The following is a 22,825-nucleotide window of genomic DNA, read 5'->3' as shown; positions in this document are numbered from 1 at the left end:
ACACCATGCTGAACACGGATGGCAAACTGCTAGAAAGATAAACTGAAAGAATGGGAAAACTATATTAAAATTCTATTTCACGACATACGAGAAGAATCAAGATTGGAAAATAACAACGAAGGGCCAACAATTCTGAAATCTGAAATCATAAATGCAATTAATCATCTTAAAACAAATAAAAGCCCAGGTCCAGACGGAATATATCCAGAAACGTTAAAATTAATCAGCGAAGAAAATATCGAAATATTTGTCCTTTTATTCAATCGCATTTATGATACAGGTAAAATACCCCAAGATTGGCTGGAGTCAATATTCATCCCACTACCAAAAAAGCCAAACCCACAACACTGCAATGAGTTCCGTCTGATAAGCCTTATGAGTCATGCAGTAAAAGTCCTACTAAAAATCGTACATAATCGTATCTATAGAAAGTGCGAAACAATCATCGGAGACGATCAGTTTGGATTCAGAGCCGGCATGGGAACGAGAGAAGCCCTGTTGAGTTTACTAGTTCTCGCCCAAAAATGCTACGACCAACAGAAAGATATATTTATATGCTTTATAGACTTCGAAAAAGCATTTGATAGAGTAAGACACGATCTACTATTAGAATGTTTGCAAGAAGTCGGTTTAGATGGAAAAGACATCAAATTCTTAAAAAACTTGTACTGGAACCAAAACGCCAGAGTTAGGATCGAAGGTTCCACATCCGCAGAAGTAGTAATTAGGAGGGGAGTTAGACAAGGATGTGTTCTGTCGCCTCTGCTGTTTAATCTTTACTCAGAGTTTCTATTTAAAGAAGCCTTTTAGGATTCCAAGGACGGCGTCAATGTGAATGGCGTAAATATCAACCGTATCAGATACGCCGATGATACAGTGTTAATTGCGGATTCCGACTTAGGTCTACAACGACTCATCGACAAGACCAACTCGACCTGTGAGCAATTTGGTAAGAAAATAAACATTAAAAAAACCAAAGTGATGTCAATCCGAAAAAACCAAAACGTACCTCAACCTTGCACAATAAATGGGCACATTTTAGAACAGGTCAATAGATTTAAGTACCTGGGATGTTGGATCGATGGCAGCCTAAATCCTGATCTAGAAATAAGATCGAGAATAGAACAGGCCAGAAAATCTTTCGAAAAAATAAAAAAACTGCTTTGTGATTCTCGAATAAAACTCGAAATTCGACTACGTTTATCAAAATGCTACGTCTGGTCGACTCTTCTATATGCAGTTGAAACGTGGACCCTTAAAACATCAACCGTAAATAAATTGGAGGCCTTTGAAATGTGGATCTACCGGAGAATACTCAAAATTTCATGGACATCGCATCCCTCAAACGAAGAAGTGCTGCATAGAATAGGCAAGGAAAGAGAACTTTTTAACACAGTAAAAGTTAGAAAAACATCATACCTAGGCCACATACTGAGAAATAATAAGTACCAATATGCCCAACTTATAGTGAAAGGAAAAATCGAGGGAAAGAGGGGCCTAGGAAGGAAAAGACTATCGTGGCTCAGAAACATCCGACAATGGACCGGGCTAAATTTTGAACAGCTAATAAGAATAGCTGAAGATAGAGAAGAGTTTAAAATTGTAGTAGCCAACCTCCATTGAGGAGAGGGCACTTTAAGAAGAAGAAGAGAATCATAATATAAATAATTTTGTACCGACTTCTTCCTGGTCGTATCTTCGTCTTTTTGTAGTTCCTATCCATTTCGGATATTGGCGACCATCATGGCAAATCTGTATTTTGCACACTGCTGCCTTCAAAAGATTTGTGGTTCTTGTGTTGAACCATGTACCGTTGTACGTAGATTTTTCAGCCAGGAAATCCTTCGCATTACTCGTCTTCGTTTTCCTTCTACTTTTCCCTGTAGAATTAATCGCAGAAACCCTTATATTTCGCTACTCCTCATTATGTGACCGAAGTATTCGATTTTGGCCGTCTTTATTATGGTTAACGATCGTATCTAATCATTTCTAAATACTATAATTGTGTTTAGAATTTAATATTTTGTACTGAACTTTCACTGTTATCGAATCGTTAACTTATAAAATTTCAAGTCTGCTCTCGAATCGACTGGAATCATCTTTTCTTTCTCTTCGGCAGTTATATGGATCATTTTAGACTAAAGTAATCTATCAGCGGTGTCGAACATATAAATAAATTTATATTAACTATTGTCGAGTAACTATTTAATATGCTTATTTAAAAAATTCCCTAATCAGCGCATCGCCTCTCTAGCCGAGGGCTGCTGAAGCTGAAGGCAATTAAATTTTATGACTTTTTCGTCTAGGAATACAACCTGAATTAAACAAAACTTTAGTCACATTTGTGTATTTTAATACAAAAGTAATTATTTTGTAATAGAAATTTAATTTTGTATTTTTTCGAACAAGGAATGCGAAAATTAACCGTAGGACACTCCTAACGTAACATTTGGCGATCGTGACAGGACTTATATACGGGTGTGCTTAAAAGTTAGTTATTTTAGTGCAAACTTTTTTCCGGCGAATAATTTTGTTTTTGTCGTAAGACTTGGCCGAAGTTAACCTTTTTAAGCGAAAAAATGGAATCAGATAAAAAAAAACGCAGAACGGTGCTTCGTAGTGCATTTATGAAAGTTGCTACTGTTTTGGACAGTTTGTTAGCTGAACCGGTGGACACTCGACCCTGGCAGAAAATTAGCGTACAGTGGGAACTTTTACAGGTAAGGTACAATGAGCTTTGTGAAGTGGAAAGTGCGGTACTTGAAAGTATATTGGAACAAGCTTCCGAAGAAGAGTTAATCAGTGAGATGGATGTAAAAGATAAATATAGTGCAAGGTACTTTCAACTTAAGTACTAATATGATGACAGACCAGGTTCAGTAAGTTCAGAGTCATCAAGTATAAAAGGTAAGCGCAAATTTAAATTACCTCCAATCGAGTTCAAGAAATTTAATGGATACTTGACAGATTGGCTTCCTTTTTGGTCACAGTTCAAAGCAGTGCATGACGATCCATCAATTGATTTGACTGATAAGTTAGCTTATTTGAGACAAGCCACTGTAGAGGCTAGTAAGGCCAGACGATTAGTGAAGCGTTTTCCTGCAGTAGCCCACAATTACTCAAAAATTATGCAGAGTTTGCAGTCTAGGATCTCCAGATTGCAGTTTACATTAGAGAGCTCTTAAAGTTCATTTTGAGTCGAGTTTCTAGTAGTTCTTGTAATATTTCTACTTTTTATGGTATGATTGAGAGTCAACTTCGTTCACTTGAGACCTTAGGCATAACTGCTGACAAGTATGCGGCGATATTGTATCCTCTTATTGAGCCATGTTTGCCAGAAGATATGATTCGAGTATGGCATAGATCTTCACAGTTTTTAAGGCCTTATGTTTTCGTGTCCATGGAAAATATCGGAGAAACTGCAGAAGTTACAACTTTAGAAACAAAATTGAGTGGGTTAATGAGCTTTTTACAGAGTGAAGTTCAAAATGAACAAAAAATTGATTTAGCAACAGAAGGTTTTGGTTTACCGACTGAAAATAAATATAAATTCAATAGTCTCGTTGCCAAGAAAAAAATGTAAAATTACCTAGGCAAGGAACTGATCAGCCCTTAGCGACCGCTGCTGGGTTAGTAAATTGAGGTCTACAGGTGTATATTTTGTGGTGTTCAGCAATTGTTCGACTCTCGATGGTGGGAGGGCCCGGAATGGTTGTACACAAATGAAAATGATTGGCCCCAAGAAGAAGTCTGTACCGAGAAAAAGAAAAAAGCCGGTTCGTCACTATTGAATATGACATCTGACGATTGGTATCTGCATTACTTTTCTCAGTACATACAGCTTTTAAGAATGATAGTGTGGCCGCTACGATTTTGTTATAATGCAAGAAATTATAACGAAAAACGTACAGGTGAATTGGGGAAATCGATAAAGCCGAAATATTTGTATTGAATCTAGTGCAGAACGAAGCATTCGGTTCAGATACGAAACGAATTTCCTCGCTAAACACGTTTGTCGATGAATTTGGACTTATAAAAACTCGTGTTACTGAGAGACTTCACACGGAAGATTTTCGTCTGCCTATCTTACTTCCGGGTCAACATTTTATAGTGCGTAAGATAATTTTAAGCCTACACAAAAGCTCTTGTCATGTAGGCACACAAGGACTACTTAGTTTGCGTCGCGAAAAATATTGGATTTTAGGGGTAGACGGATTGCGCGGTCCATTTTAACGGAGTGGACTTAGCGGGACCCTTTACTTGAAAACGGGCAAGAAAGCATGGGTTTGCTTGTTCACTTGTACCATTTATAGTGCAGTTTATCTGGAACTCGTTACCTCGTTGTCAACAAATGCCTTTATTTAAGCCTTTCGTCGCTTTGTTGCAAGATGAGGACGACCGAGAATAGTTTATAGTGACAATGGAACAAATTTTACGGGATTCGAGAATGCGCTTAAGCAATTGGACTACAATACTATCGCGAAATATAGTTCTACACAACGTATTAAGTGGCGTTTCAAACCTCCTATAGCTGCATGGTGGGGTGGATTTTGGGAGCGATTAGTAGATATTGTGAAAGGACTTTTGCGAAAAGTTTTAGGTTGAGCGTCTCTCAATTATGAAAACTTATTGACATTATTGTGTGATTGTGAGAGTATAGTCAACTCGCGTCCGTTAACGTATCTTTCGGACGATCCTACTGAGTTAACCGCGTTAACCCAAAGTATGTTTTTAAAGGAACAAGTCAGTGACGAGTTGCCGGATTGTGATTTGCTAGAGCAGAATTTTCTCACACGCAAAATACGGCGTTTACAAGAGTTGAGAAATCATTTGCGAAAAAGATTTCGTGCTGAATATCTGGCTCAACTCAAAGCAGGAACAAAGAAGCCAAAGGTGTCTAAAGTGTCTATCGGGGATGTCGTTTTAGTCGGTAATGACAACATCAAGCGTCTTCAGTGGCCTTTAGGAAAAGTTATTGAACTTATACCTGGCAGGGATGACCAGATAAGGGTAGTTCGTCTTGCGACTGCACAAGGGCTACTTCTAAGACCATTACAAAGGCTTTATCCGATGGAAGTCGTCGAGGCAGTTACTACTGGCGAGAATGTCCAAGGTAATATTCTACACTGTGGAAGTCAGATGGTTCCACAGAGGTTACCTCAAGAGAACGTTGGTCGACTCCAGTTTGAGGAAGAACCAAGTGAAAAGACTGCGGGAGTGATAAAGCAGAGCACCCGACTTAAATGAAAGATATAAAATTTCTCAAGGTGGGAGAATGTCGAGTAACTATTTAATATGTTTATTTAAAAAATTCCCTAATCAGCGCATCGCCTCTCTAGACTAGGGCTGGTGAAGGCAATTAAATTTTATGACTTTTTCGTCTGGGAATAAAGGGAATATCGTAATATTAATATTAGGGTTATGTAGATATAGTCAGTCGAATTGTACCACCGAAGCAAACTGAATTAAATAAAACTTAAAAGTCACATTTGTGTATTTTAACACAAAAATAATTTTTTTGTAATAGAAATTTAATTTTGTATTTTTTTGAACCAGGAGTCTCTTGCGAAAATTAACCCTAGGACATTCCTAACGTAACAACTATTTTATTTAATAAAACTTTTACAAATTAGCTATACATAATCTACAGAATACAAAACATTTAAATTAATACAAATAATTTATAAAAGAAAGAAACATTTTACACGTGGATTGGCTGAATTCCTTAATCCATAGATATATGAGGATTAATATTGGGATTTTGATTGGGACCTATACCGAGTGGGCAATTTTTATACTTGGAAATATCTGAAAAAAAAAATATCATTATTATGTACATTTATAGCTATAAGTGTGCTACAACTAATAATATGATCACATTACCCCTAGATTAGTGATGAGGCTGGTGTAAACCTCTTTAAAAAAAAGAAAAATAAAAGAATATTAGTGAAAAATAATTTGATGAATTCCCAATTTTAAAAGCTTTACTTAAAGTAGAGCGTTGTATACGATGAGGCAAGGAACGAATATAAACAGAATATAGAAGTATTCGACACAGAAAAGACATAAATAATAAGATTGTAGCCGAAAAAAATTCAAATTTCTAAACAGATAAAGAAAAAAAGAAACAAAACTAGCTGATAATGCAAGAAAACATGTATTACCCCTAGATTAGTGATGAGGCTGGTGTAAACCTCTTAAAAAAAAAAGAAAAATAAAAGAATATGAGTGAAAAAGAATTTGATGAATTCCCAATTTTAAAAGCTTTACCTAAAGTAGAGGGATGTATACGATGAGACAAGGAACGAATATAAACAGAATATAGAAGTATTCGACACAGAAAAGACATAAATAATAACATTGTAGAAAAAAAAATTCAAATTTCTAAACAGATAAAGAAAAAAAAACTAGCTGATAATGCAGGAAAATATGTAGTTTAAAGGCTACACCCAGAGTTATAAGGATTTACAGAATAAAAAAGGATGCGAAAATGAAGAAAATAACAAAATAAATGAAGAGATAAAAGAATTTCAAGTATATGACATAAAAAACTTCGATAATATTGCAGGTAAAATAAATGCAAATTTTCCTTATTAATAAAAAAGAAAAAGACAATCTTATAATGTAGGAAGACATGCAGTAGGTAAATAGAATGGTGACTGAAGAAAACAAAACAAATAGATGCCCAAGAGACCAAAAGAAACATTTGTTGAATAAAAGGATTCAAAAGTTTATCACTAACGAAGGGTACCATATTATGGTAATAACCTTCTTTTACCCTTCGTTAGTGATAAACTTTACAATCCTTTTATGTATTCAAGAAATGTTTCTTTTGGTCTCTTGGGCATCTATTTGTTTTGTTTTCTTCAGTCACCATTCTATTCACATATTCTATATTATGAGAACATGAAAAGCAAATATAAGGATGTACAGATCTGAAGGGAACAAAAAATGGGAATATTAGCAAAACAAGACAAGTATATCATGAATAAATGACAAATGACATATATATGAATGACAAATAAATAAAGAAGCCGGTAATTGATATGAAAAGAAGAGAAAATATGAATATAATCATCAAAAGGAGAGTATATCACGGGAAAAACAGATTACTAATGCCGGAAAAATTTAATATAGACTACATAAATAAAGAAGCATATAGTTCATGGGAAAAAATATGAAAAGGAAAATATATATCATCATAAGAAGAGTATATCATGGAAAAACAGATTAATAATGCAGAAAAAAATGCAAGATAAATTAAATAAATAAAGAAGTCTGTAGTATGTGGGATAAGGAATAGATATGAAGAGGAAAAGGAGAATATATTCAAAAGAAGCGAAAAAAAGAATATATATCATTAAAAGAAGAGTATATCATGGAGAAAACAGATTACTAATGCAGGAAAAATGTAAGATAGACTAAACAAATAAAGAAGCCTGTAGTTCATGGGAAAAAAGTGAAAAGAAGAAAGTATCTCATAATAAGAAGAGTATATCATGGAAATAACAGATTACTAATGCAGGAAAAATGTAAGATAAATTAAATAAATAAAGAAGCCTGTAGTACATGAGAAAAGGAGTAGATAGCAGAGGGAAAGGAGAATATAAGCAAAAGAAGAGAAAAGAAGAATATGGAAAAAATCATGGAAAAAATAGATTATTTTTGCAGAAGGAAATACAGTATAAATTAAGTAAATAAAGAAGCCTCTAATATATGAGAAAAGAGTAGATATTAAGAGCGTAAACGCAAAATTTCAATTTCAGACCAATGCTTTTTAAATTTTGTTTTTTTTTTACTAAAGACACAAAAGTGTACTTACATTAAAATCTGGCCAGTAAGACCAATTATCAATTTGTTTTTAACTTAAATTACTAATGAAATCTTAAAATTAGATGTCTACTCACTAGTATCTTTCCTATTATTTCTAATAACTAGCATTAAATTTAGCATGCATACTCGCACAACACTATACTCTGCTTTTCACTCACTCATTATACCAGTTCAAAAGGCTTTGTTCTTTTGAGCCTTCTCTCTAGGTTCGTATTGTCGAGGAGCTGGATAGCCTCGACGTTTATATGATGATGGAGTCGTTGTTCATGGCTCCCTGCAAATTTCTTGATTATCTGATTGACATCTTCCATCTTGAGGTCCCGGTGAAGGTCGTTTTTAAATGCAATCATTTTTTTTTTCGAATCCTGAGAAAACTAATAAATATTTTTAAAAAATTGAAACGCAGAATGAAAGATTACATTATTACCGAGGGCCGAAGGTCCCTAAGAATTAACAAAAAGTTTCTTTTGAATGAGATATTTAAGATTAAAAATCACACTTAATTTTCTCTTCTTTTTCACCCCTGTAACTTACTAAAATAAACATTATGGAAGTTTTCAAGGACTTTCGGCCCTCGATAATAATGTAATCTTTCATTTTGAGTTTAAATTTTTCAAAAATACTTAATAACTTTCTCAGGATTCGAAAAAAATGAATGCATTTAAAAAGCATTTGCTCGAAATTTCGCGCCTACGCTCTTAATGAAAAAGGAAGAATATAAAGCGAAGAAAACAAGTACACCATATTCTGGATGAAAACGTAGGCCAACAATGCAGTAAGAAACATAATACAACAATAGGCAAATAAAGAAGCATATAGTGGACGAGAAAATGGCTAGAAAAAAGGAAAATATAAACAGAAGGAATATATTACACCAAAAACAGATTATCGATGCAGGAACAAATACAGTATAATAAAGCAAATAAAGAAGCGTGTTTCCATGAACTAATGATAATACAAAATTCGATAATAATTTCCAACGCGAGGAAAGACCAAGAAGACTAGTAAAAACAAGAAGAGCAAGGAGAAGAGAAGCATATTATGAAAAAATACTTACTTGTCACTCTCCTCCATCTGCCTCCGTGATTGACCGCTTCGACAATCTCTATATCTGTATTGTCTCTGTTGTTATCATCGTTCTCTGGTTCGTCCAAATCCATCCGTTCTATATGTTCCAAATCAGTTGTCAAGTCTTTAATCGAATAAATATCACGTTTAAGTTTGAACGGAACCACACAATTATTGCTGAACTGTTGTCGAAGCAATAGCATCATGAAATTGATATATTCTGTGTTGTATCCGTTCAGCGTCAACACTCTAAAACAAACAAAGTTAGATTTCCCAGATTTGAGTAAGGTAAGATGGGGTAAGAGCGTTTTCGGGGCAAGTGCGTACTCGACTTCCATTATTTTTAAATCAGGCGCCAGTTTCCCAAGGTTCCGTGAAATTTACTTATTGTAACTTCATAGAGAAATTTTATACATTAGGCAACACAGGATGTCAATAGATCAAATGTTTCAATTCATTTAGTTTTAGTAACGTCATATTTTTTTGGTGAATGGTCGAGTTGGTCGTGACACACTTATAACATCGTGCACATTTTTACATATATATTTTTTAATTTTGGTAAGTAGGCACGATTTATAATTATCTTTCAGTAGAGCATAGTATTTTTCTCACTTCTGTTATATATAAAAATATTTCTTCTGTTAATATATGATGCGCTCTTGCCCCTGCATAAACTCGTGGTGGGGAAAGTGCGTAAGTAGAGATGGGGCAGGTGCATGGTACTATGCTCTTTCCCCATTATTATTTTATTATATCATCTTTATGTATTTTTTTATTGTTTCAGATTCTATATCATAAAATGGTAAGGAATTATATACGTAAATCTGATAGAGGTAAATCATACTCTAAGGAAGATTAAAATTTAGCAATTAATGATGTAAAATGTCTACGACGTAATGCCTATAACGCTAGTAAATTCTATAAGATACCTTTAAATACAATAATTGATCATGTTAAAGGGAGAAGAGGCTCAAAGTCTGATGCATATGGAAGACCTACAGCTTTAGGATTTCAGATAGAAACACAAATTGCTTTAGGACTACGGTCCATGGAAAAAAATGCTTTTGGCTTATGTAGAAAAGAAGTAATAAACCTAGTAGGAGAATACGTAAGACAAAATAAATTAAAAACTCCTTTTAAAGATGGACAACCTAACAAAGACTGGCTGATTTCTTTTATGAGACGACATAACTTGTCTGTAAAGAAACCCCAGGCTGTAGAAATTGCTAGCAAGAAATCGTGTGATCCATTTATAGTTAAAGGATATTTTAAGTTACTACAGGATACTATTCAAGAATTAGGTATAGCAGATAAACCCCATTTGATCTTTAACTGCGATGAGACTAGTTTCTGTAAAGATCCTTCCAAAACCAAAGTAGTAGGTGCCAAAGGTGAGCCATGCACAAGAACTACGAGCACGTCAGGGAAAGAAAATATATCAGTTTTATTAACAATTAGTGCATGTGGACAAAAGTTACCGTCTTTAGTTATATATAATGGTAAAAATATTTGTGATCAATGGTGTGCACCAGAAGATACAGGTTTTCCAGGAACAATGTACTCTACAACTTCTAATGGATGGATGGAAACTGCAGTATTTGAAAATTATTTCGTTAGTAGTTTTGTAAAAAATTTAGGCAACGAAAGACCAGCACTCCTCATTTGCGATGGACATTCCACTCATGTAGGCTTGAAAGTTATTGAACTAGCTAGAGCAGAAAATCTTACTATCCTGAAATTACCACCGCATTCCAGCCATCTCCTTCAACCACTAGACCTATGTATTATGAAGTCTCTTAAAAGTCGTTGGGATCAAAAACTAGTGCACTGGCAACGACATCATCTTGGTGTAAAATTACCAAAAAAAGAATTTGCTAAAATTTTGGGAGAAATGTGGAATGACACTGGCACAACAATTGCAAAGAAAAGTTTCGAGAAAGCAGGAATATATCCCCTTAATCACAACATAATTCCAGATAATGTGTTCGATCCAGAAGTATTGAGAAAATGGAAAGAGTCTCAAAATAATTCAGACACAGTTTTAGAGGCTTCAACACCAGTAATATCTAATATTAATCGACCAATCGACGATCAAATAATAACTGATTCTAACGAAATTCCCTCGACATCAGTACCAATACATACTACTTCATATAAAACAGACTTAAACGAAATCACCCCTGAAGTTTCTTTTGAAGAATTATTATTAAAAACAATCAAGAGTCATTCTACCAATACCAATTCCAAAAAGAAAATTAGAATTTGTGCTGGGTCAGAAGTCATCACATCAGAAGAAGTGTATCAGAGAACTAAAACAAATGAAGCAGAGAGGCAACTTGCAGAGGAAAACAAAATGAAAAGGAAACAAGATAGAGAGAAAAGAAAATAACAGCATAAAAAATATGACACGACCCAAAGTTTCTGGTAAAATTACATCAGACTCGTCAGAAGGTGAAGATTTCAAAGACTCTTCTAGTGATGATGATACTTTTGAACAGTTTGTGAATAGAGAATTAGACGAATTAAGGGATATTTAAACCACATTTAAAGATACAAGTAATCTTAAAATTGATGATTTGGTTCTGGTAACATTTTGTGGTAAGAAGTCAATCAAATACTTTGTGGGAAAAATAACGCAAATGGATGATGAGCCTATCGTACTATTTACTAGAATAGTATCTGAAAACAACTATGGAACGACATTCAAATTTCCACTAGTTCCTGATGAAAGTCCTGTGGCAGTTTCTGATATTATTTCTGTTTTACCACTAAGGATATAGTATGCAATAAATTATATGTATTTGTTTCTCAGGAATCATGCAATAAACTGTAGTGTCAAAGAATTTATTATTATTTTTGTATTTCCACTAATAAAATTCAATATTCTCATGTGAAATTTGTTCAAAATTGATGGCTTCCATTACACTGACCACAAAAAAAGTTTGCCACTTGCTTATTTGTTCTTAAAGTTTTATTCTAAAATAAGCAATATTTGATATAAAGAGTAGATAATATGCTCTTATTGTTATTTAAGATTAATACAAAACAAGAGCAAAATGTGTACGCTCTTGCCCTATTTTGGTGGGGCAAGTGCGCAACATTGTATTTAAGCAGTATTTAAACAAAAAGATATGTTTAAACATAGGTTATTACCACGAACATTCGTAAACAAATTTCTTAGGATAATAGTTATATTACTCCAGAATTTCAATTAGTTTCAATTTCACAGAAAGTCATCACCGAATTTATTGTTAAGTTGAACTTATAAATATTTGGTCCGCACTTGCCCTGCCTTACCTTATTTAATTTATTCATTATTTTTTTATTACTTACTTGTCAATAAACTCAATATACTGTTTGTTCGGCTTTTTACACATCCTCCTCTCAAAATTAACCAAGTTCAAAGTATTGAATCCATGGCCGGAGTTAAATTCGATACAATCCCTAAACGCTGGCGTATCTTCCTCTATTTTGGCCTTAAAGTTCATTACTGCTAGTCGAACATCCAAATCAGTCATATTCTGTTGCTAAAACAATTAATTCGTAATAAATATAACATTATAATGAATTACCTTATGAACTTGTTAATGTTACCTGTGATAGTGATTGTATAATACTTAAGATAAATTTAAAAAACTCTTTATGTTTCCGTTGTGTATTTTATACCTAAAACTGATGTGGTGATGTATGAAAATTATTTTAATTTGTTTGAGAATATTTTATTATCAAAAAACTCAAATGTTTCAAGAAGAAATCACGATCCTCAGCAATGAGGAAACGACAAGAGAGAGAGAGGAGATTTCAATTTACCCCATTTTAATGATAACAGCTTTTTGGATTGTGATAAAAATGTGTTGATGCAGCAGTTTCATAATATTAACCACTTGCAACAAATAAATGACATTCCTAATTGTATGAATAGATTTTTAGATTTTGCTCTGATTAATATAGATGTTTGTACTATGGCAAGGTCTGACTGTCCATTAGTGGCTGAAGATTCGTATTACCCCACTCTCATCTTCAGTATCAGAGTAAGTGAAATAGCTTATTTACCAGGCAACAAAAAGGTATATACATACAACTATGCTCAAGGTAACTACTGGCATCTTTATCATTTAATTTTTTAGTTTAACTGGTCCTCATTATTTATATATAAGGGTATTAAAAATGCTTTTAATGTTTTTTATAGTCAAATGTACACCTTTTTAAATTGTTCTACTCCTAAAGACAAAAAAAGGGCCAGCAACTTTACTTCCAGGTTTTCAAACTGGTTCTCTCAAGATTTGATCCATAAAATTAAAAAGAAAAATAGTCTGCATCGTTTGTGTTTAAATAAAGCCTCAGGGAGTCCAAAGAGTGTTGAATTTCAGCTTTTAAGAACTGATATTAAAAACCAAACCAAATATGAGCATAACTTATACAAATGTTCACTTGAAAACCATCTACTTGCTGAGCCAAACAAATTCTGGATTTTCTTTAAGTCAAAATATAAGAATAGTGGAATTCCCATAGAAATGACATTAAACAACTCCAAGTTTAATACACCTTTTGATATTGCGAGTGCCTTTGCTAAATATTTTGCATCAGTGTATGATACATCTGACTGCACACATTGTCATTCTCAAAGTACTGAGTGGGGTTCTTTTACCTTTAAATATATCACAGAATTAGATGTTGTAAATAGTATTAAAAAACTTAAACCCAAAACATCTACAGGCCCTGATGAAATACCACCCTATATCTATAAGGGAATGGCCGAACCCTTGGCTAAACCTCTGGCGTTTTTGTTTAATATGTCGATTGAACACGAATATTTTCCAGATATTTTAAAAGTGGCAACAATTTCTCCAATACATAACAAAGATAAAAAAAATAACATTCAAAACTACAGGCCTATCAGCCTGTTAAATAGTACTGCTAAGATTTTTGAAAGTATTCTTTATGATGATATATATGAGCATGTTAAGAGTAAAATTAGCAAATTCCAGCATGGTTTTGTAAGAGACAAATCAACAGTAACTAATCTCTGTGTTCTCTCTGAACATATTGCTAAGACTATTGAGGTAGGGGAACAGTTGGATGTTCTGTATACTGATTGCCAAGGTAAATACACTGGTACAGTTTGGTTTCTCAAGAAAAGCTTTTAATTGATTAAAATCTTATTTGTCAGATAGAAAGAATACAGTAAAAGTAGGTAATTACTTTTCTCACCAATATGTGTCACCCTCAGGAGTCACACAGGGGAGCAAACAAGGTCCATTGCTCTTTATTTTATTTATTAACGACTTGCCAGACTGTATTAAATCTTGTAACAGTTTAATGTATGCTGATAATTATAAACTTTTTAAAACAATCTCTAATAAGAAAGATGCAGTCAAATTGCAAGATGATCAAGATCAGTTATTTAATGGTTTAATGATTCAAAATTGACTCTTAATGTTAAAAAGTGTGCAGTAGTTTCATATATGTGAAAACTCAATAGTCTTATTGAAGATTATTATATTAATGATGATCGAGTTGAGAGAGTGACTGTTATGAAGGATCTGCGAGTTCAAATCAACATGAAGTTCAATATACACTTTTATGAAATAACTAACAGAGCTTAATTGTGCTTTGGGTTTTGTCAGTAGAAATAGCAAAAATTTCAGAATAAGCACAATTAAAAAACTCTATAATGCCCTGGCGAGACCACATATGGAATATGCTTCAATCATTTGGTCTCCTACTGCATTTTCAAACTCGGAAATGATTGAAAAAGTGCAAAAATGATTTTTAAGATTTCTATATGTAAGGAAAAATAAGAAATATCCATATGTGGTCTCATACAGGGTAATGTTAGACTCATTTCAGTTGCAGTCACTTGCCACTAGAAGAAACAGTCAAGCCATTATGTTCATATACTTGATTGTTAAAGGTATTAAGTACACAAACTGTGGTTTAATTGAGTTTATTTATTTAGAGTACCCAAAAGTAGGTTAAGGATAACTAAGCTAGATGAACAATATGTTAAAAATTTGTAATGAAGTATTTAATAGACTGACTCATGTAGATTATTTAATGTAAAAAGCTGTGAACTTAAGACATTGCTTGCTCATCAGCACATTGTTTAAGGGGTTTATTGTATTTTTTTCTTATTGTATTATTAATGTTTGTTTTTTTCATTCATTTATTGTATTTTTTTTTCTTTTTTGTCTTAAACACTTTACATGTAATTACTATTAGTCTATAGTGTTTGTAAGGTGTTTAAATAATTAAAATAAATTATCGAATCACCACCCAACTACTTTTAAACAAACAAGGCTTACCTGAACAGTATTTTTGAACTCTTCAATTTTTTTTAGTTTAATTAGCCCATCTAGAATATTGCACAGCCAACAGCAAGACAATGCTATCGCCATGTCTTTCACACAATTGGAACTCTCTTCCAAAAGTTTATCTAGAACATGCTCTAGGAATCCATGATCGAAAAGTAGGTTTAACAAATTTGTCCATAAATCTTTGAATGGTTTGGGGATTACTGTTACATGGGCTAAACACAAAAATGAAATTAATGTTATTAATTCATTGTAAAAATGTAATGACAGGACAAGTTACAATGTGTTCTTTGTGATTAATATACCTGTAAAACCTAGAGAACTACAGGGAAGAAAAAGCAATGATACAAAATAGTAGCTGAAAAAGTATACTAAAAATAAATATATCAATTTTTCTATTGTTCAGAATGATTTTGTTCATACTGACCTATATCATCCTTTTTCAAATGCACATGAAGCAAAGCCTTGTTATCAACTAATACTTCAGCCACTTTCGCACTCAATTTTTTGCTATTAGGATTCAATAATTCTTGATTTAAAGTTTCTTCGAGAACTTTATGGAGACCTGCAGGATCTAACATGTCTGAATTGTATCTTAAAGCAAATATAAAATTGAAAATGATGACAAAAATTATATATTAGGGACGATTTTCACATTTGGTCCCATTGAAGATAGCTATAATTGAGCTGTTAATTAAAGTTCATAGAACGAAATGTTGGCGCTTGACTGTGTTGCCATGTTTTTTTAATAAATCAGGAAATAGCATGTGATTTATAATTAATAAAAATCCAATAGAATGTTAACAAACTAACAGTAAAAAAGAAATTCTTTCAAAAAATAATAAGAATAGTATTCAGGTACTTTCCACAGACATCTGGTGATCATCTGTAACAATCTGGCAACTGGTGGTTTGAGGATTGCCAAATCTATTAGCTTATTATTAAAGGCAAATGCCAAAAAATGTTATAATAATTAACTGCAATTAATATGAGAAGAAACGAGTATTTATTCGTTCGTGTTGTATATAAAAAAATAAAAAATTGCATAATTTATATGATAATATAATAAAAATGTATTTTTGAAAGCTTCTCTATTTGTAATTGAAGCTTACAACATATACATTATAAAGACATGACAACACAGTCAAAAGTCAAAAATTTGTTTTGTGAATTTAATTCACAGCTCCTTTGTAGCTATCTTCAATGGGACCAAATGTGAAAATCGTCCTATATTAGCCATTAAAAACAGTACCTTTTAGCTAAATAATTTGCCTTGTTCATCAAATGTTCAAACTCCTCTCCCATTGTCACTCCTTCGTATATATCAAGAGTGAGCTTAATATATGTGTTCAAACAATCAATAATATTAGTCTCTGCGATATCTTCCAACGTATAATCCTTCAGATTGTTCGCTTTTTTCCAATATTCATCCAGAATCCATTCAAAACATAAATTCAGTGCAACTTTCACATTATCATTTGATGTTTCATTCATCCCATGACAAAAATCGTGCCTCATATCTATTACCCACTTTGAAAACGATTGTGATACGATTTTATTAAAGCTACCTTGTTTATCGTTGTGAACAGCCACATTTAGAAACCTAAAAAACAGACATAAACCACAACAAATCTAAGGTTAAATCATAAATCCTACAACTAAAACGCTGAATCTAATATTTGTTAATAAACTTACGTTGTCAAGGCAGCCGCTCTCTCTCTGACTAGCAAATTTTCGGGGATGTTAGATTCATCCATGAGTATGGCCTCTAATATAATAAGTGTCCCTTCAATACCAGCAGGAAGTTTCGGCGTTCGTTGTTTCCATATTTGTATTATACCCAACGCTTTTATTAACTTATCTTTTGACTTTAAAATTAAACATCTCGCTACGTACTCCCATTCGGCTCTAAAACAAAAAGATCCTCAAATATTTACAATTTTTGAATGAAATGCTTTACTTGTTGAAGTAAGGTACTAAAATTCGTCCACTGTGCTTTTGAGAGTATGCCATTGTTTTAGAAATTACAACTATTATAGTAATATCAAAGAATACAATGTATATATAAATAATTTATTGATACTTTATTAAAAGTAAGGTTACGGTATGTTCCATGTTCCTATGTTGTCTGTTTGCTTAATTCTTATTGGAAAGGATTCTAATAGTACATTTACTTTTACGGTTTATGATTGGTTAAAAACACGTGCGTACTGGATCAATAAATTACCTAATCATTAGGCAACTATTAATACACACGGATTAGATAATAAAAACAAGTAGGTTACAAAAATCTAATTTTCTTTTAAAAGTTATCTGGTTGATAGCATTAAAAACTCTTGTATTTTGTCCTTGTAGTGACAGGTTTAATTCGTTAAGTTTTCCAAACATTTCTGGTAAAAATACTAGTTAACATAACCAGTTTTTATCGGATAAAAGGTTTTTTCAATTCAAATTAAAAGGAATATCTATACGAAAAATGTGTAATTCGGTTCGTAGTTAAAAAAATCAATCGGGATTGCATTGGTCATGATCTGGCAAAATTAATTATTTTACCACCTTATTAAGAACAAATTTGAGATTTGGCGGCATTTTCTTAACAAGAGTCATTGTCTATGCAAGATTAGCTTTTTCTGTGAATGTTTCTTCAAAAAATATGTTACCATGCCAAAAATTTATTCTACTGTTGTGTTATTAGACAAGAATGTTTATATGGATATAGCACAATAACTAGAAAGACGACCGGGACAGTAACATCAGTCGACTCATCCATTCGCAAGACCAATTTGTTATTTTGAAGCTATGTAATAGTTTTTCAGACTTCTGCATTGGTTTATAGTTTCCTTTAATTATTTTTTGTTGATGCTGACTTTCTTATATAATGCTCTGAATTTGTTCCATTTGTTAAGATTTTGTATATATTTAAGTTCCTTATTTAATTGGTTTCGGTTTTTTCTGTGTATCCTCTTTTCTTCTCTTCTGTTTGTCTGACAAGTCTCTACAGTTGTTCTAGTTCGTCGAGTAAGAAGTTTTCTGTAGGCTTCATTTTTGTCTCGTGTTCATTGTTGCAGTCATCGTCAAACCAATGATTTTTACGGTCACAATTTTCTGTTCGTTTTTTTGCTATTTTATTCTGGTTCTATCTTCTTTTATTTTTAGCCATCTTCATTTACATTTTGATTCCTTAACCTGTTGGTGACGTTTTCTGCAGTTTCTGACGTTAATACCGTTCTGCAACTATTACATCTCTTAGCTTTTGAACTTTTTCCATGCTTTTTCCAGCCCCAATCTTCAGGATCATAGTGTTTCCTCAGCCACGGTTGAACCTGGTGATAAACTCGGAGACTGTGTAAATGGGCGATTTCTTGTGTTTTAGGCAGAGATGATAAGTTAAATATATTTTTGGTCATTGTATTTATTTGTGTATTTCCACTATATCATCATCATCATGCAACCTCTTCTGTCCACTGCTGTTTCAAACTCCACTCTTTTTCGCCACTCTTCACGGTTCTGTGAGTCTTGTTGCCATTTCTTGGATATTCGTTTAATGTCGTCCATCCAGCGTATTGGTGGTCGTCCTCTGCTGCGTTTGTCTTCTCTTGGGCACGAGTCAATTAGTTTTCTGGTCCATCTTGAGTCTTTTAGTCTCGCTATGTGACCAGCCCAATTCCATTTCAGCTTGGCTATACGTTCGACGACATCAGTGATACCTGTTCTTTTCCTTAGGTCTTGGTTCCTTATTTTGTCTTTTTTTGTCACGCCGAGAATCGATCTTTCCATGCGCCTTTGAGCCACTAGTGCTGTTGTTTTTGTGAGAGTGAGAATTTCTGCTCCGCATGTCATAATAGGAAGAACGCATTGGTAAAATGTTTTCCGTTTCATAGCTATCGGGATGTTGCTCTTAAAGATGTCTCTTTGTGAACCATACGCCGCCCAAGCAAGTGTTATTCGTTGTTGAAATTCACAGGTCTGATTATCCTTGCTTACTCTGATTTCATGACCGAGATATATGTACTTTTCTATCAATTCTACCACTTGATTTTGGATGGTTAGGTGTTCGCTGGGAATCAAATTTGTCATAAATTTGGTCTTACTGATGTTCATTTTTAGATCTATTGTTGAAGATACGTTTTCTAATTCTTGTAGCATTTGTTGTGCTTCACGCAGATCTTCGGTAATAAGTACTATATCATCGGCAACACGCAGATGATTGAGCATTTCCCCGTCTATTTTCATTCCTCTATTTTCCGACTGTAGCATTTTAAAGGCGTATTCGAGGACCGTTATAAATAATTTAGGTGGGAAAGTGTCTCACCTCGGTTTATATGATTTTCTCTGGTGGTATCATGTAGATTTATACGCATTGTGGCGTTTTAGTACAATGTTTTTACTAACTTTGTAAGCCGGTAGTCTATTCTACTATTGTTCAGAGCAGTTATAATGCTGTCTAATTCCACGATATCGAAGGCTATGTGAAAGTCTACGAAGATAAGTACCAGTGATCTGTTATATTCTATCGATTTTTCTATTAAGGTTTTTACTGTTTGTAGGTGATAGTTTGTTCCAAATTTTGAGCGGAAGCCAGCTTGTTCTCGGGGCTGGTAGACTTTTTTTCTAGTCTTGTCGTAATTGCTCGGGTAAACATTTTATAGATGTGCTTCAATAAGCTGATTGGTCTACAGTTTTCTAGGTGCGCCTTTTTTCCTTTCTTGTGGAGTAAAATTCTTACTGCATTGTTCCATGTTTCCGGTATACAACAATCTATTAGACAATGGTTAAACAAAATTTTTATTTGATTAGGAAGGCACGTCCGCCCATCTTTATAGCTTCTATTACGACTCCATCTTCTCATCGTTCTTTGATGTTTTTCATCTTTTTCATTGCGTCTTGGATTTCGCTTCGTGTGATCTCTGGCATGAGCTCCAGCTCTGAACCGTGGTTGATGATTTTGCGCGATGCAGTGGCTTCCACGTTCGTTTGGTCTTCTTTTTAACTTGTGTATAGTTCTTGATAGAAGTCTTTAACTATGTGTAGTAGTTATTCTCTATTTGATATGGGGACTCCTTCTTTGTTCTTTAGTTTGTGTATTTCACATTTTCCATTGTTTAGCCGTCTTCTCTTAGGTCTACGCTACTTTTAGAAGGCGACTATAAAACGAACTATAAGCAAACTAATTTATGAGGTTAAAGAAGCACAATAATTGCGAAGATTCGGCAAAGGACTATCTAAACACTATCGAAGACTCGATCGATATGAGTTATTAAACATTTGAGAAAATGAACACCTGATAGCCAAAAGACACATTAACGAAGAGAAAATCAAATTATTTCTTCATCGTGAGCAATTATTTGATATTGTGCATACAGCCCACATAAATATAGGGATTAAAAGTTTTTTTAACTATGCGTTAGGCACAGTCTTTAGGTACCTCTCTCTCTCTATCTCTCTCTCTCTCTCTCTCTCTCTCTCTCTCTCTCTCTCTCTCTCTCTCTCTCTCTCTTTCTCTCTCTCTCTCTCTCTGGCAAGTTCTTGTCAAAAAGTCTTTAAACATTTTTTTATTGTTTATAGGAATGTACCATGAGTTAAAGAAAAAATACGCAAATATAACCCAAGAAATTATAAATTTGTACCTTAGTAAATGCAAGGAATATTTAGGCCATATTACCAGAGGTGCGAAATATGAGATATTAAGGCTCATAATGCAAGGTAAAATCAAGGGTAAAAGATCCATAGGAACACGAAGAATTTCCTGGCTGAGAGAAAGAAGAAACCTAAGAGAGTGGTATAGTTGCAGCTCAGTAGATCTTTTTAGAGCAGCCGCCAATAAGGTACGGATAGCTGTGATGATAGCCAACCTCCGATAGGAGAAGGAACTACAAGAAGAAAAATGCAAGTTATGCCAGTTGAAGAAAAAAATTCCAAAGGCAGGCTTGGTTGTCAAGCCTATAATTTCTAAATATATGAACGTAGATGTCAGGTATTTATAAAGAGCTAATAATTTTTAGATATGAAAAAATAATATTAATCATATTGTAGGTTGACCTGATAGATATGCAAACAGAGCCCGATGGTCCATATAACTTGATTTTAAACTACCAGGAGCATTTGACTAAATTTTTGTTTTTGAGACCATTTAAAATCAAAACAGCACTTGAAGTGGCTGACCACGTGGTTATATTTTTGGTGATATTTTTTGTCTAGTAGGTGCTCCATATATCTTGCAAAATGATAACGGCCGTGAGTTTGCTAACTCGCTTATTGTAGAACTAACTACTATGTGGCCTGGTCTGAAAATAGTACACAGTCGACCAAGACACTCACAAAGTCAAGGCTTTGTAGAACGGGCTAATCAAGATGTCCGGAATATGTTAATTACCTAGGTAAACGATAATAATAATACAAAATGGTCCGAATGGTTGAGATTTATATAGTCTAAGAGAAACAGATCTTTTCATAGAGGAATTGGTAGGACCCCTTATGAGGCCATGTTTGGCAGCAGACAAACAAATGGTTTAGGAGATGTAGACCTTCCGAAAGATGTCCTTGATAATTGGAAGAAGTAATAAATAGCATGGAAAACGAACATGATGATGATTATTTAAAAAATGAAGAAGAAAGCAACAGTGTAGAACCCTTCCAGAAGAATTTAGAAAATCAAGACAAATATATGAATGAATCTTTAGAACTCCTGGACAATAATAACCTGATTAAACATAATGAAGATGCACCCAATATACAAGAAGGCAAAGTTGACGGCAATTTCAATGATCAGTTAACCCAGAAAAGTAAGAGAATATTGAATGAGAGAGAAGAATCACATAAAATGATGAGAGTTCAGGCATCAAAAATGTTATGTGAGTCAAATAAAAGAATTGCTCCTTTAAAAAAAGGGACTATTGTTTTGGTCGATTAACTTTAAGAAATGTACTAGCCATTGTTTCTGAAATTAATAATCATTGCTTGCTTGTACAAACTTAGTACTGAGAATGGACCACTCGATATATCATTTTCAAGAAATTACCTCCTTCAAACCGATTCACAATTCATGTTTGAATTAAATGATATTAGTAGTAAGAAAATACCTTTGAGAACTGCAGCAAATACGAGTATGTCATCCAATGGTTCTGGTCAAGGTTTTCTCAGATGCAACTGTAAAAGGTTTTGTGGCGACAATAAATGTTCCTGTAAAAAAAGGAACAAACAATGTAATTCAAAGTGTCATGGATCGCTGACATGCAAAAATAAATGAAGAAATTTGGTTTCCAAAAATTTTAGTGTTTAAAACTTTTTTTTTGATCTGCATTTTTTAAATAAAATTAGAAGTTTCGTAATATAGGTATTTGTATTTTTATTTACATCATTTAGTATCATTTACATCTTTTATAGCCATAATTTTTATTTCTTCTTCTTCTTAACGTGCCCTATCAAGTCCCCTTGACGTTGGCGATTAACATGGCGAAACTGTCTCTGTCTTGAGCTATTCTAAAGAGTTGCTCAGCTTTCCTCATTCCTGTCCACTCCCTGATATTCTTCAACCAAGAGGCCTGCTTTCTACCAATTCCTCTGCGTCCTTCGATTTTACCCATCATAATAAGTTAAAGAATATTATATCG

The 22,825-nt window shown here is 33.5% G+C and overlaps 1 protein-coding gene across 2 annotated transcripts; it reads right to left on the bottom strand.

Annotated features, from left to right (window-relative positions):
- Positions 1-5,586: 5,586 nt before the first annotated feature.
- LOC140448375 (ribosomal biogenesis protein LAS1L) lies at positions 5,587-17,332 on the bottom strand. Of its 2 annotated transcripts, none has more exons than XM_072541463.1 (8): positions 17,176-17,332; positions 16,911-17,123; positions 16,468-16,818; positions 15,643-15,809; positions 15,207-15,430; positions 12,235-12,428; positions 8,891-9,150; positions 5,587-5,808 (listed from the first exon to the last, which is right to left on the bottom strand). In XM_072541463.1, exons 1-8 carry the CDS (start codon positions 17,226-17,228, stop codon positions 5,726-5,728), a joined length of 1,545 nt encoding a protein of 514 aa, XP_072397564.1. In that variant the 5' UTR covers positions 17,229-17,332; the 3' UTR covers positions 5,587-5,725. The 2 variants fall into 2 exon arrangements, with proteins under 2 accessions (XP_072397564.1, XP_072397565.1); XM_072541464.1 differs by having other exon boundaries at positions 12,235-12,422.
- Positions 17,333-22,825: the final 5,493 nt, after the last annotated feature.

This window comes from Diabrotica undecimpunctata, chromosome 8 (genome assembly GCF_040954645.1).
Source record: "Diabrotica undecimpunctata isolate CICGRU chromosome 8, icDiaUnde3, whole genome shotgun sequence".
In the NCBI taxonomy this organism is placed as follows: Eukaryota; Metazoa; Arthropoda; class Insecta; order Coleoptera; family Chrysomelidae; genus Diabrotica; species Diabrotica undecimpunctata.
This window is presented reverse-complemented; position numbering and strand designations above follow the sequence as displayed.

What these genes read in the sequence shown, in the direction of transcription:
- LOC140448375 (XM_072541463.1), bottom strand. Translation starts at nt 17,228, where the DNA reads ATGGCATACTCTCAAAAGCACAGTGGACGAATTTTAGTACCTTACTTC. An exon ending in TTAGTACCTTACTTCAACAA is followed by an intron (nt 17,124 to 17,175) that starts GTAAAGCATTTC and finishes TTTTTGTTTTAG; the next exon opens with AGCCGAATGGGAGTACGTAG. An exon ending in AGAGCGGCTGCCTTGACAAC is followed by an intron (nt 16,819 to 16,910) that starts GTAAGTTTATTA and finishes TCTGTTTTTTAG; the next exon opens with GTTTCTAAATGTGGCTGTTC.